General features: G+C 52.4%; 1 protein-coding gene across 1 annotated transcript in view; it reads right to left on the bottom strand.

Annotated features, from left to right (window-relative positions):
* The window catches only part of LOC309857029 (ral GTPase-activating protein subunit alpha-2-like), a 32,909-nt gene extending 18,512 nt beyond the window's left edge, over positions 1 to 14,397 (bottom strand). Inside the window, exons 1-2 of the mRNA XM_082749926.1 lie at positions 14,330 to 14,397; positions 4,304 to 4,441 (exon numbers count right to left, since the gene is read on the bottom strand). Coding sequence (XP_082606052.1) covers positions 4,304 to 4,384 — 81 coding nt within the window. The 5' untranslated portion in view covers positions 4,385 to 4,441; positions 14,330 to 14,397. The remainder of the gene's footprint in view (positions 1 to 4,303; positions 4,442 to 14,329) is intronic.
* Between the last annotated feature and the right edge of the window lie 412 nt (positions 14,398 to 14,809).

A 14,809-nucleotide genomic window follows, 5' to 3' on the forward strand; every position in this document is an offset into this window, starting at 1 on the left:
GGAGCCCAGCTGATCTATCTGAGGTCCTTCCAGCTTGGCAACCTAGGGTTCTTGGTAACTCAGGGCCCAGAAATTTCAGAACCATCCTAACACAAACATTACCAGATGACACTCACTCAATTTCCTCAAATCTTCTCTTCCGTGTTATGTATAAATGCTTATTTTCATGGCAAATCTTCTCCAAGATCCCAGAGCTCCACGAGCACCCAGAATAGGCTGGGCAGGCATCCCCAGTGCTGAGGCTGGGGACATGATGGTCAGAAGCTCTGACCTCCAGGGGAGATGGATTCCAAATCAAGCTGCTCTGATAAGCAGGTCTTCCCTGTTAGAGAGGATTTCAACAGAGCACAGTTAAGAGGAAGTGCAGGTAAGAAACTCAGAACTTGGCCCACCGGACAGAGGGCAGTAGGACAGTGGGCCGGAGGAGTGACAGAGGGATTGAGAGGAATGGCACGATCAACAGAGGCCAGCCAAGGCAGCACTGATACTCAATGTGAGAGGGTGGGCTGGGGATACACTGTGAAAATGGCTTCAAAGGCAGGAAGCAAGCCCAGCTCAGCACAAAGCAAAGTCCTGAGCAGGAACCTTCTGGGACCAGGTTGGACACTAAGGTGAGCTGAAAATGGCTGTGGCACCCAGTGCAGTCTGAATCTCACCCATGCCTCTCACAGGCTGGGTGACCCCGGACCAGTTATGCTATGTCCTTTAATGTTTCCTAAAGGGTATATTCACTCCATAACCCTGAGCCATGTTCTCATTTCGGTGAGTGTGGGAGGCCGCAATAAGGCTTGAGACGATAACCAAACCAGACCCTGACTTGTGCCTCCTTTAAAGTCCAAATAACCTAACAAAAGGTTTAGGACGGGAAAAGTTCAGTAGCACTGGGCAAGAGTCTGTGCTATGGGGCGCCTGGGTGGCGCAGTGGGTTAAGCAGCTGCCTTCGGCTCAGGTCATGATCTCAGGGGTCCTGGGATCGAGTTCCGCATCGGGTTCTCTGCTCCGCGGGGAGCCTGCTTCCTCCTCTCTCTCTCTCTCTCTGCCTGCCTCTCTGCCTACTTGTGATCTCTCTGTGTCAAATGAATAAATAAAATCTTTAAAAAAAAAAAAAAAAAAAAAGAGTCTGTGCTATGTGTTGTGCGCTCGCCTACGTGACTTCCCACACGCTTACTAAACAAATGAGAACAATTCGGTTGGGCTAAAAAGTTCGTTGCTGGTCCTTGCTGCCTTAGTACAACCCATAATTTACTTTCAGGTTTGCTGTATTTGTACTGGCATCAGCCATTTGGCGTCATGAGGAACCATAGTTGCTTATCTAAACACAGATGTAATGTCACTATATATATGGCCTTAAGGCTTTGAATAAACTTAGCACTGTTGGACATCCTCCTCAGTGCTCCTCCTGTCCCCCATCTCTCTGCTTCTCGAGTTCTTTTCTTCATCCTCTTACCCTCATGTTCCTGGTTGATTTGTTGCGCCGGCCACGACAGGTGAGGATCTGATGGTGCCCACTATCTACAGAGATCCAATATATACAACTAGGACAGCCTGGAGGGGGGTGGGCAACCCAGGCTGGACAGGGAGTTAAGAAGGAGTCAGGAAGGGCGCCTGGGTGGCTCAGTGGGTTAAGCCGCTGCCTTCGGCTCAGGTCATGATCTCAGGGTCCTGGGATCGAGTCCCGCATCAGGCTCTCTGCTCAGCAGCGAGCCTGCTTCCTCCTCTCTCTCTCTCCGCCTGCCTCTCTGCCTACTTGTGATCTCTCTCTGTCAAATAAATAAAATAAAATAAAAAATCTTAAAAAAAAAAAAAGGAGTCAGGAAGAAGTCATTCCCACACTTGAGGCATGGGTTGGTACTGACCAGAGACACTGGGCAAGAGACAGTGTCCTAGGACTTCTGTAAGACTAGCCGGGTCCAGGCAAAGCGCCTAACAGTGTGTAGATGTAACCCATCTGTAAAAGGTGGACGGGGGGTGGTGGTTGCAGCTGGTTGAGCATCTGACTCTTTGTTTTGGCACAGGTCCATTCACCTGGCCCATTCACCTGTGCCTGCATGTGTTCTGTAGTGTGCTCTTTATCTCTCTCTCTCAAATAAATAAATCAAAAAAAAAAAAAAAGGAAGTCAGGAAGGATCAGGAGACCTGCTGTTAAGGTCCCAAAGACTCCACCCTCCTCAACTAGCCTCCGGAAATAAAGTAAGTGGATGCCCAGGAGCCTCCTGGACACAAAACTTTCCAAAGCAAAGCTTTCAATTTCATACTGGAGAAAAGGTTGCTGTGCAAATTAAAGACAAAAAAAGCCAGCCATGGTGGGGTGGGTTTGGACAGGGTTGGTCCTGTAGGGCTCTGGCCACTAAATGCCCACTGCCCAAGCCAGGAGCCTGGAGTCTGTGCAGCCAGTGCTTCCTGAGGCTTCCACATCATAGCCTCACTCTGAAGTTTCCTCCTGGAAGCTCCTTACCCAGGGAGGCCACCTGTCAGCACCCCCTCACACACACCCCAGCTTCTGCCCCTCCATCCAGCTGGAGTGAAGGATCCCCAAGCCTGCTCTCTCTGGTCTCTCCTGCACAGAGAGGAGTATGTGCCCTGGAAAGGAGGGTCCCTGAGGATACCTGAGTCCTTGGCCCAAAGACAGCTGGCTTGAGAATGTGGGGTTTCGGTGCTCTAGGCACAGCAGTTCCTAGAGGAAACAGGGTAGGGAGCTCCAAGGTGGAGGGGAGTCCCGGGAGTCTGGGATCATAGATGCCAGTGGCCCCCAAGTGGAAGGGTTTCAGTAACTCCAGAGGTGAGAGGGGCCAGGGGTCATGCCTGGAGGTGGACAAGGACCACCAACAAGGGGTAGGGGGCCGGAAATGGAAGTGATCCCAGGGTGGTTGCAGGCCCAAAGTAGAGGTGTGGGGGTGGGGGTGGGGGAAAGGGGTCCATGGGCCAGAAAAAAATGGTATCCTGGGGCTCCTGGGTAAAAGGCACTTGAGGTGGAGGGGGCCCAGTGGGGCCCAGGCTGCGCGGGCTGAGCCAGCGCCTCTCAGGCTGGGGAGCCCGGCGATTCTGAGGGACAAAATTTTCCATCAAGTTCTAGAAAAGAAGCCTGTCAGCACAGGCGTCTCTCCGGGGTCCAGACGAGCCCAGTGGTGCTGGGCCCCTTGATGTCAGTAGGGCCCCGCGGGTTCCCTGGATACCGAGAAGTGGAGCGAGGGCTGTGGGGCAAGGGCTATGGGGCGTAGGAGCACCAGGCCGCCAGGAGCCTGTCCGCCAGGCCCCCCTCCCGCTCCCTTGGACGAAGCAGCAGGTGGCAGCGGGCAGCAGGGCCCCAGTCTCCCTCTCTGCCTAGCGCCCCTACCCCTCCCCAGCCCCTCAGTACCTGAGTCAGCGGGGCACCGATGCACTCCCCTGCGCCTTGCCCAGCCAGCCCAGAACCCCTGCCTTCCCGGGAGGCGCTACTTGCGCAGTGAGTTTGCTGGGCCCACAGAAGGCGGTGGGCGGGGCAGGCAGGTGCGGGCGAGCTGTGGCGGGTGGGGGGCGGCAAACAGCAGTGCAGGCCTCTCTGCAGGCCCGCGCGCCCTCGCCCAGCCTCCTGTTCTGTCCTGTCCGGTGAGGGGGCTGGCTGCGCCCCCTGCTGTTTCCCGCTGCTCTTCTGCTGACTCCAGGACCCCAGGCCCTGCCTAGTCCTGGCTTCCCTGCCGCTCCCTGCCGCTGCTTGAGCTCCAGGCTAGGCCCGCTGCTGCTCCTGGGTGGCCAAGCTGCGGCCCTGGTGCGGTGTGGCTGGCCCTTTTCTCTCCCCAGGGCACAGTGGAGCCACGAGGGAAGGCCTGAGGGGATCTTCCGTCTGCTCAGTGCCAGTGGACACTCTCCAGGGGCCTCTCTACCTGGTGGGCTCCACCCATGGCCATCTTGGAACCCCTGGAATCCCCTTCAGAGACCAGGTGAAGCCCTCCTTGGGGAATCCAGGCTCCTGGGACCAAGGCGAGTTGATCTTGTGTACTGCTGTGTTTGTTCCCTGGCCTGGCATGGATTGACAGTTGCTGAATTAATCTATTCTGGGGTCATCAAGGGCAGAGCAAAGAGTTCAGGGCTGGGATCCCCAGGCCTGGGGTCCACACAGGCTTGGAGCCCTCTTGGCTGTCCCTGACAGAATGACCAAAGAGGAACCCTCAGAAACATGGATCTGCCATGATCTGGCAGAGCATTCAGGGACAGGAAGGGGAATGTCTCCTTCGCAGAGTATCTGGAAGCCTGAAGTGGAAGATGGATTTGTCTGAGCCATGGTCATTAGTGTTGGGCCAAGAAACCCCTGGCTTGCTTCTCTTACCTGCATCCTAGGTCTAAAAGGGTGTCTGGGTGGCTCCCTCAGTGCAGCATCTGTCCAGGGTCCTGGGATCCAGCCCTGCATCTGGCTCCCTGCTCAGTGCAGATCCTGCTTCTCTTTCATCCTCTCCCTCTACTTGTGCTGTCAAATAAAATTAAAAAAAAAAAAAGTTAAGTGGGGGGACAAAATGGCGCGGAATTAGAAGGCGTCTTTTCAACTTGTACCCCAAAATGAGCTGATTACCTACCAATCACCCATGAACTCCAATCACCCATGAAATCAGCCTGATATCAGAATTATACACATGTGGATCTCTACAGGGGGAGAAGAAGCCAGTGGGCAGGTAAAGCGGAGTGGGAACTGTGAACTGATATCAGAAGATAAACAAAAGGGGGAGGGAGCTACCAGAGGCAAACAGTTGGAAAGTAATACCCCAATACAAGCGAGAGTGCCCTGCGTCTGGGGACCAGCATTAACTCGGAGACTGGTTGAAAGCACTCCAAAAGAGCAAAGCATCTCTGGGGAAATTGTGGGAATCGGGGCGGCTAGGGACAAGGGCTTAAGTCCCTGGTCCCAGGACAGCCTCCCTTGGCACTGAGTCAGAGAGAGTGCGGCAGAGAAACCAGCTCTTGGTCCCTAAGCTGCCAGTGCAAGGAGAATGCATGGGGTCCGCTTCCTGTGAGGGAATGGGAGCCACACCAGGCAGCAGAATGCAAGAGTCCTGCTATAGAGCCTGAGATACTCCCCTGAGAGAGGTATAAAGGCCCAGCAGGTGCCCTTTGATAAACGCCCTTGTTTCAGAGCCTGCACCAAACTTTCGCCCCAGAGAGGTGCACGAAGGCCCAGCCTGGTGCTCTGGGACCTGTGCCCCATTCTCAGAGCCTGAGACCCGCGCGCGAACCTCTGCCTTCCCTGAAATTGGTGCATGTAAGGTGGGCGCTCTTAGACCCAGAAAGACCGGGCACTCGCAGCCCGGGCCAGCGGGAAAATCTCAGTGTGTGATTGCTGCTTGGAACCTCTCTAGCAGTCTAGAGGTGCCCAAAAGCTGCTGCCGTGCTTTTGGGTACAAGCAAAAGATCCTCCATCCCCAGGGACAGCGACTTCGAACCTGCTCTGCCAGCAGCCAAGGGGGAACTTATTTGGGCTCTGCAGCCAGACTGAGGCTTCTCTCTGAGAGGGAGATCAGGGTGCGGTTTGTTTTCCTCTAAAACTACAAAATCCATCAAAAGCGGTCAAAGTGAGAAAAAAAACGTGAACAAACAAAAAACCGCCAGAGAACAAAAGCCTGAAAAAAAAAAAAGTTTCCTCAGAGCCCACCCCCTTGAGGGGGGCGGTAGGACTTAAGTCAGGGAACATCATTGACTGAAAACCCACATGGCAGGCCCCTTCCCCAGAAAACAAACCAAGAAAGAAAAAAAAAAAAAAAAAAAAAGAGAGAGAGAGAGAGAGAAAAAGTACTACAAGAGAACTACCACTACTACATAGGACACTTTTATCTTTCATTCATTCCCACTATTCTGGTTCTTTTATATATATATATATAGGTAATTTTTTTAACCCCAGCAGGATGGTGGAAGGGGTACATGGCTGAGTGCCTCCCGGGTCTGACCCTGTGTGACGCCACCCGGTGCCTGCAGCTGCCCTCTGGAAGGTGTTGCTTTAGTGGCAGAGCCGGAGGGCACCAAGCGTGTGTGTGTCTCCAAAGTCCTGGGTACCACATCACAATGCCTTCCTGAGAAGCAGAATCAAGGACAGTTGCTGATCTTCATTCCTTCCTACCAAAGGTATCTCATACACCATCTTTGGAAGTTGGAGCCAGGGGGCGCATGGGTGGCTCAGTTGGTTAAGTGTCTTTCTTCAGCTCAGGTCATGATCCCAGGCTCCTGGAATGGAGGCCCACACATTTGCCTCCCTGCTCAGCTCCCCTGAGCCTGCTTCTCCTTCTCCCTCTGCCATTCCCCCAACTTGTGCTTTCTGGCTCTCTGTGTGTCAAATAAGTGAATAAAATCTTTTTAAAAAGTTTGGGCCAGGGGGTGCCTGGGTGGCTCAGTGGGTTAAGCCGCTGCCTTCAGCTCAGGTCTTGATCTCACGGTCCTGGGATCGAGTCCCGCATCGGGCTCTCTGCTCGGCAGGGAGCCTGCTTCCCTCTCTCTCTGACTGCGTCTCCATCTACTTGTGATTTTTCTCTGTCAAATTTGCCACCTCCCTGAATTTACCTGCATCTTTTCCAAAATCTACTTATCTTCCTGCCTTTGTGACCATAATGAGTCTATAAATTTTCAATAGACAGTGTGAACTCACATTGCTAATATTTGCATAACATGCACCTCTTTCAATCTCAAAGAAAAGCTTCACACCACAATGGTCTCTAATCTCCAATTAGTTTCTGTTCTGGGATCCCACTGGAATTCTATGCGCCTGTCCCCTAAGATCCCATAAATTGTGGTCCAGTTTCCCAGCCAGCCAAGGAAAGCACATGGGAAATCTTGCTGAAGTATGAGTAAGAGCTAACGAAAGGGAACATATTTATCTGCCTCGAATGCTGGGACCTGAGGAAAGCAAGTTTCATTACAGACAAATCAGGAAGGAGGTGCAGATTGCTTTTTATGTCACTCTGGAGTGGAGGTCTGCTCACTCACAGAAACTCAAAATCTTCACAAAGGACAATGTCCCCCACCCCCAAAGTCAGCTGGGGATTCTCAGGAAAACTTTAATTGAAAGTATTACGGATTCTCCAACTTCCCAAAATGCAGGAGGAACATCTACAAGCAAGACTGTCACCACTTTTAGGCAATTACACTTATTTACCTTTTTTCTTCCTAGAAAATCATCCTCTCTCCCAATCCATGATCTTCTTTTTGTAACAGTTTCCTAAAGAAGGAAACAGATGTCCTCCCATTCCAGTTCCATCCAAAATAATAAAATAAAAATCTTTAAAATTTAAAAAAAAAATTGTGATTTGTTGAGACAGAGCACATATGCAGAGGGACAAGCAGACTCTCCCACTGAGCAGGAAGCCCGATTTGGGGCTCGATCCCAGGACCCTGAGACCATGACCTGAACCGAAGGCAGATGCTTAACCAACTGAGGCACCTAGGAAGCCCCCAAATAATTCAATTTTTAATCACTTTGCCATAGACACTTTTGGGTGGCTTTGAAACACCAGAATCTCATGGACTTATCAGTGTCCTCTTCACCATCTCAGAAAAGGACTGGGTGCCTCTCAGAGGCCTCTCTCCCCTCCTGACCCAGGTCCCAGCCAAAGGTCCTTCACATTAGAGTATGAGGAACTGAGCGGGATGGGGTGTGGAAGCACCCTGGGGTGGGGGGCTCTGGGGCCCTCCCACTCCCAACTTCAAAGACAGCGCCTGCTTTCCCCTGCCTCATATAGGTACCCTGGGTTTGCCCTCTTTAAGGTTCCTGGTTGCTGCAAAGGTCTGAAAATCTCCTAAGTAGCACAAAAGTCATCATGTGCATTTTGGCCACACAGGACAGAGGGAGTTTAAAGGAAGAAAGATAAAGCTCCCCAGAATGAGCCAGCAGCTCTGGGCTTCCCCGCACATCTTTCCTGACCTTCAGAACCCTGGGAAGGAGCCCCTTGGTGCAAAGTCACAGGGGGAGCCCACGCACAGCCCAGGCCACCTGCCCCAGGTCCTCTCCAGCCATAAACTGACCCCCTAGCCCCTTCCAAACCATCTACAGCCTCAAACCACTGACGTGCGGTTCAGCACCCATCTCCAGAGCGCAGGATGCACGTGGCTTCCCGGCACCCTTCCGTGGCCGCTCCCAAAATCACCGTGGAAATGTCGCAGCAAGGAGACAGGGAATCGATTTTTATCCTCTGGGTTGTCTTCCCTCGTAGCCCCTCAGGAGTCCCCACGCAGCAATGCCGTGTGGGCCCTACTGCTCTGAATCCACTTCCCTAGAGGAATCCGCTTTTCTTCAGCGTCTGTGTCTGCAAACCCGGCTCCTCTAACACCCCCCACCAAACGTACCAAGAACCAACAGGGGAAGAAGTTCATTTCTGGCCGAAAAGCCTTTAATCCCTGAGAGCTGTGGCTGATGCAGGAGCAGCTTTTCTCCAAATGGTGATTTCGATACGAGGTCGTTTTACCTGCCGGCCCCCAACATCCCTGACGTGTGGCTCCCAAGGGCCTCCCCGCGGCCAGGCCTGAGAGTGGAGCCCACCCTTGGGCTCATTTTCCACCGCGCTGAATCCAGGCAGCGGCCCCGTCTCACGACAAAGGGTGCTGAGCAATGAGGTGCCGCCACCAGGAAGAGAGGCAGCAGGTCAGACAGATCTGGAGAATGACACTGGCCTTCAAGGGCCCCTCACAAGGGAAATACCATTAAGTAGCAGATCTGAACAGATATACTGTGTTCCACATTCACGCCGTAAGGATGGGGTTTCCTCGAGCCCTAATCAAAGGAACTCTTTCACCTGAGATCACTTGACCAATCGGTGACTCAGTTTCCTTATACTAAAAATGAGGATAACAATACATCACAAGATTGTTTTGAGGAGCACACACGTTACAAAGTGTTTAGAGGCACCTGGGTGGCTCAGTGGGTAAGCATCTGACTTCAGCTTAGGTCATGATCTCATGGTCCTGGGAGAGGGCCGTGTCAGGCTCCTTGCTCAGCGAGGAGTCTGCATGTCCCTCTCCCTCCCTCTTCACTTCCTGCCCTCTTTCTCTCTCTCTCAAATATATAAATAAAATCTTTAAAAAAAACCGAAGTTCTTAGAACACGATATGCACATAGTACAGGACACACAAGCACTTGTTAAACAGATAAAAGGGTACAAGAGGCTGGCTTCCCTTCAGATTTCTAATAGGCTCCTGTCTGGGGGTCTCTAGCTCTTAGGAAGTGGGGAGGCCTCAGAAGCCCAAGATTGTAGAGTTCCTCCGAGGCCAAGTTCAGTTTTCTATGCAGGACAGAAAACCTGTAAAACACATCCCAGACTTGCTTCGCTGCCTTCCTAGTAGGGAATCCGTTCCCTCAAGAGTGATCCAACCTCTCTTCCACTATTTGGGATGTAGAAAACGTTTAGACATTTCTCCATTGGTGCTCATTCCATCCTCATTTTTAACAATCTAGCTGTGTGTTCATCTGGTTCATCTGGTCTTCTGTTAGTTCCTTTATTCAACAAACATAGAGGGAGGCAGCAACAACACGGACCCAGAGGAAACTGTGTGATACCACGGACTCATTAAAATCGACATTTAAAAATGTAAATGGAAAACGACTACAATATATTAATTACAATTAAAGAGCAGGTCACCCAACAAGCTGACACCTAAGATATATGAAGAATATACTCAATATGATTAACTATGATTAGCTAAGGTCATGAGGGGTTATGGGATTTCTTAAAATTTTATCATTTTCCCCTAAAATGTACATATATTACTTATTAATAAGAAAAAATACACAATCACACTTCTTAAAAATAAAGGTGAGTTTTCAACTCTAAAACTGAGTACCAGGGGCGCCTGGGTGGTTCAGTGGGTTAAAGCCTCTGCCTTCGGCTCAGGTCATGATCTCAGGGTCCTGGGATCCAGCCCCGCATCGGGCTCTCTGCTCAGCAGGGAGTCTGCTTCCTCGTCCCTCTCTCTGCCTGCCTCTCTGCCTACTTGTGATCTCTATCTGTCAAATAAAATAAATAAAATCTTTAAATAAATAAAATAAAACTGAGTACCAGACCCCACACAATTCCCAGATTCCTCATGGATTCAGAGCCCTGCTGCCTGCAGAAGCGCTCTATCGACGCTCATCACAGTGGCTGAGACAGATTAAATAAAGAGATAACATTGCAGATTTCCTGTCTCTTATCCGACTGTGCAGATTGGTTACACAAATCCAAATCCATACATGCATTAGATCTCACTGAACTGCGTACACCCTGAGAAAAAGACCCTGTAAAGCAATTCCCTGTAAAAATACAAAAGTATTTCTGACAGCAAAAGTTTTCAGATTGCTGTAACGAAAAAAAAAACTAAAAAGGCACAACCTTCCCTGATTAATCAAGTCTCCCTCGAGAGAAGGCTACCACTTCCCCAGGTAATCTCATCGCCTCAGACGAAACCATGTTTCTCTGTGAAGTGGAGGTGATCGCAGCTCTCTCGGAGTACTCGCAAAGGTTTGGCGTGATTATGAAATGAAACACTATGACCGGGGCCCGCTGGTTGTGGTCACCGTCATGCCCACAGCCTGAACACCACCTCCCTCCAGGAAGCTCCCTTCTCTGAATTCTGTGTGGTAGGGGCACGTGGCTGACTATTAGGGAGCACTGCATAAGGCGTACCCTGTCGCTTGCCCAGACGCCCAGCTCCTCCCGGAGCCACCGAATGCCATACAGAGCTAAAGCTGGGAGCAGTGGCTCACCGTGGACACCAATGATGAGGGCTCAGGTACCTCAGCTCACAAACCCATTACAAGCATATACATTTAACTCTAGCTTTAAGATGTTTCTCCTCTTACTTCTCAGTCAAAAAAGACTTTAAGCCGAGTAAACCAACAACAAACCCTAACCGTGTTAATTTCCTAAGGCCTACGGTCGTCTTCAGCTTCTCAAGGTCACACCTCCCTGCTGAATGATTACCGAGGGTTGCTGACAGGGTACACAGAAAAAAAAAAAAAAAACTCTTAGGATGTCCAGCCTCTAAGAGAAAAAGCAAACAGCTCAGAATGCAGCCAGCCACGGCAAAGGAACCACCGACAAAGCCAAACACAGAGGAGCCCCTGAGCATCTGGGAATCTGCCTGTTCCTTTGCCTCCTCAGAGGAAACGAGTCACAAGACTGCTCAGAATGGGAAATGAGAAGGGCAGAAGCCCAGAAACCAGCGCGTCCTGAATTTCGTGCTGCTTCCAAGGAGTGAGCCCGCCTGCTGTGCTGCTGTGTCAGTTATTTACACAGTGGGCAGGTGAGGCTGACAGCTTGAAGGGGTTATTTTAGAGGGAGAGCTGTAAGACTGATGAGGAGAAGGTTCTGGACCCTGGGGTCCCAGCACGCATCTCCAGCTTCCAAGCTGACCCTCCCTTCAGACAGGGTTTAAGAGGCAGCAGGGCAAGCATGGTCTTTGTATTTAAATCACCTCAAGGGGGCCCATATCTCCAGGCACAACCAGAAGCCAGGGAGGAGAGGGAAGGGGGAGAGGGAGAGGGTACCTCCACTCCTATCTGCTGGCTGCACTTCTGGAGCGCCTGATCCAGGAAGCTAAATGTGTGGACAGAACAGAAGGAAGAATCTGGGAAGACTGGAAGACTAGAAGAGCTGTTCGTGGACTAGTCTCAACCTGAACCACAGAAACACCTCTGCCTCCCTGCCCTCCTCCCCTCGGCTGGGCACCAGGTGCCTCCCTACTGCACTCCAGATGCAGATCCAAGCTCAGGGGTGCCCAGTGCCGATGCCTCTCTCCAGCGCAGGGACTCTAGGGCATCAGCGGGACTCCTAGACAGCACCTGTGATCTCTAATTTAAAACCAAAACCAAAATCCCCAACCAGCCCAATCCCGCACAAGCAATACATATTTATGTGTAAGACACCTATGCACACATACACATTCACTTATCTACACACACACACACACACACACACACACACACACGCTTTTGCAGCAGAAGGCAGGCATGAAACCTGTTCCCTAAGTCCTTTGCTTTCCTCATCTGCTTCTAGCAGCAACAGCCATTTCTGCTACGGATTTTCCTATTCGAGGGTTGATCACAGATCCAAATGCCACCATCCTGTTTGCCACCCTTTCCTACCCCACCGGCCCGCTGACGTCTGTCAGTGAACCAGGGAACAAAGATGGAAGACAGGCCCAAGCTGCCTTCCTAAAGTGGGGTTATATTTGACACTTTAATAAACCTCAGAGCCTGAGCCTCTCTGCTCTCAGACTGGCCAGGGTGCAGCTCTCACTCTTACCAAACCCGTCCATCTCTCCTCCCCCCACCGCGGGGCACAAGGGTTTTCTCTGCCCGGCATCTATTTCCAGGCCCCATAAATCATATCCCATTGTTCCAGGCCATCTGAACTCATGCTTAATAAACCATCCACCTCACCCTTCCGCCACCACCCCGAATTTCCCACAGGGAAAGACTGTTTCAAGAAGAAAAGGAAATTCTTCATTAGGGCTGGATTTTAAAAGCAAGCTTCCACAAAAAACCAGAAAACAAAATTGGGTATAAATACCATCCAATAACCACTAAATGTCTTTGGTTAAAGCACCTGCCTGCCTGTGATTCTCAGGTCCAGATGTGAGCTCAGTGCACATCCAAAGGAAGCAGAATTTGAACCTGATGCTAAATGACAAATGATCCTGAACTTCATGACCATTTAAGTGCCACAGTGGCTAGACTAAATTGCTCTGATGCAGAATTTCTCCCAAGTATAGGATACTGAGAAACAGAATATTGCTTGAAAATGTATTTAGGTGCGCTCATCCTTCTCAGACCAACACTCCTGGGCTCTTAGTCATAACCAGGCTTAAGCTAACACGATTCCCCTATTTTCCCCAGAGAGGGAGGGAAACAAGAGGACATGTCTCTCATGTTCCAAGATCAAAAACTGGATCACAGCACTCACAGCATCAAGTCTGTCAAACCAGAGCTCTGGGTACGTACAATTCTTAAAGAGCTAATTGAATGGAAAACAGCCATCTGGGGCTGGAAACCCTTATGACATTCTGGGAAATGTATGGGCTTTAAAAGGATTATGCAGGGTGATGTGACTTTCAAAATTCCCAAACTCTGAACTGAAGCCTAAATGAGAATATGTTAAATTCACCCATTCCAAAACACAGCACAGTTGACTCGGACCCTAGAGCCCAGCTGTAGCTCAGGGTGTCCACACTGCAGCCTGTCTGTGGGAGGTCTGCAGACCACTCCCTGCTGAGAGAGTCCAGCCAACCCAATCAGCCTACCAGCAGGCTGTGGCACAAGGTCCAGATCCTAGCCCAGGCACCAGCCAGGGTTCCCTTTGGCCTGCTCTCTTATGGTTGAACAACAATCATGGAGAGCCACAGGGAGAGCGGCATTGGGTCCAGTATGGCCACTCCCTGGTCCTCCACAACACTGGTTGCACACTCTTCAACACAAGAAAATGGTGTGCAGAAACAAGGGCCTGCCACAGTAGGCTGTCGAGCAAGGAACAGAAAGCATCAGGGGACAGGTGGGACTGCTGGCTGGTCTCCACCTCTCCCAGAGGGCAGAGGCCGCAGAGCTTCTGCAGGCTAAGCAGAGACGTGTCAGAATTACCTTCCCAAAAAGTAGGCAGTAAAGGAGGATTTCAAGCAGCCACAACCACCAGCAGGCCTGCGACCTCCAGATATCAGGGGCTTGACCATGACCGTGTCGGTAAGCAGAACACACAAGTGCCTTCTGGAGCGAGAGAAGACAGCTTAACGCTGATAACTGGTCCTCTCACTCTTCTCTGCTCTCACCAAGTGATCCTGAAAGGGATGGACAAAGTTGGTCAGATTCACTGGAGAAAACACGAGCCAGTGAAGACGTCCCGGCTCGCACTAGGCCTCCCTCCAAAGGCTGGCTGCCCCACCCCTGGCACCTGGGTAACGCTGCTCTGGGGCCATCCACACAAAACGATTTACGTACCCCCCCACCCGCAACAAACAGACACACACACACACACACACACACACACACACACAAGCTGCATCGGGCTTTAGGAACCTAACTGAAACGCACCCCTAACAACAACCCCACAGGTGTGACTGGGTTGGACACTCCCAGCAAGGGAGGAAAGGCCCTCCCCTTGGGTCCTTGCCAGCGGCAGGGTGCCACCTGGGCCTCCGCCTCATCCTCTCCATCCGCGAAGAAGTCGGAGCGGCCCCCACCAACCACCACCACGCAACCAGATTCTCGCACTTCAAATCCCCGCTGCCAGGGCCCCATCTGTGTGCTGACCGAAAAGCCGCCCTCAAGCAGCCGGCCCGCGGAGCATCCGGAGTTCTCCCAGCCCCGCGCTCACGCCTCCCCAGGCAGCCCCCGCACCCGCGGGCCGCGCCTTACCGCCAGTGTCCACGAAGCGCGGGGGCGGGCGGTCCCGCAGCGTAGCACTCCAACCCGCGCTGGCCTCGTCCTCGTCGGACTCCTGCCCTTCGGGGGCGTCGGGAGGCAGCAGGGGGCCGGGGCCCTTGTGTTTGGCGTCCGAGGAGGCGGCGGAGGAGGAGCGCGAGGCGGCGGACGTGGAGCGCGAGGCGGCGGACGTGCTGTAGAAGGCGTTCCCGCCGCTGTCCGGGCCGGACTCGCCGAACACTTCGTCCCAGATGTGCAGGCTCTCGTGGCGCGCGAGGGCCGCCTCGAGCAGCGCCGGCGCCCTCCTCCGCGCGCTCCCGCCGACCTGGGCCCTGGCCCCGGCCGCCGCCCGCGCTCCCGCCCCCCAGAGCGCCTCCCAGCCGCACGCGCCGGGCACCGGGCCCGCGCCGCGGCCCGCCGCCCCCCACCAGCGCGGCCCGCCGCCCCCCACCAGCGCAGCCCGCAGCACAGCGC

Source organism: Mustela nivalis (genome assembly GCF_964662115.1).
Source record: "Mustela nivalis genome assembly, contig: HAP1_SCAFFOLD_236, whole genome shotgun sequence".
Taxonomy (NCBI): Eukaryota; Metazoa; Chordata; class Mammalia; order Carnivora; family Mustelidae; genus Mustela; species Mustela nivalis.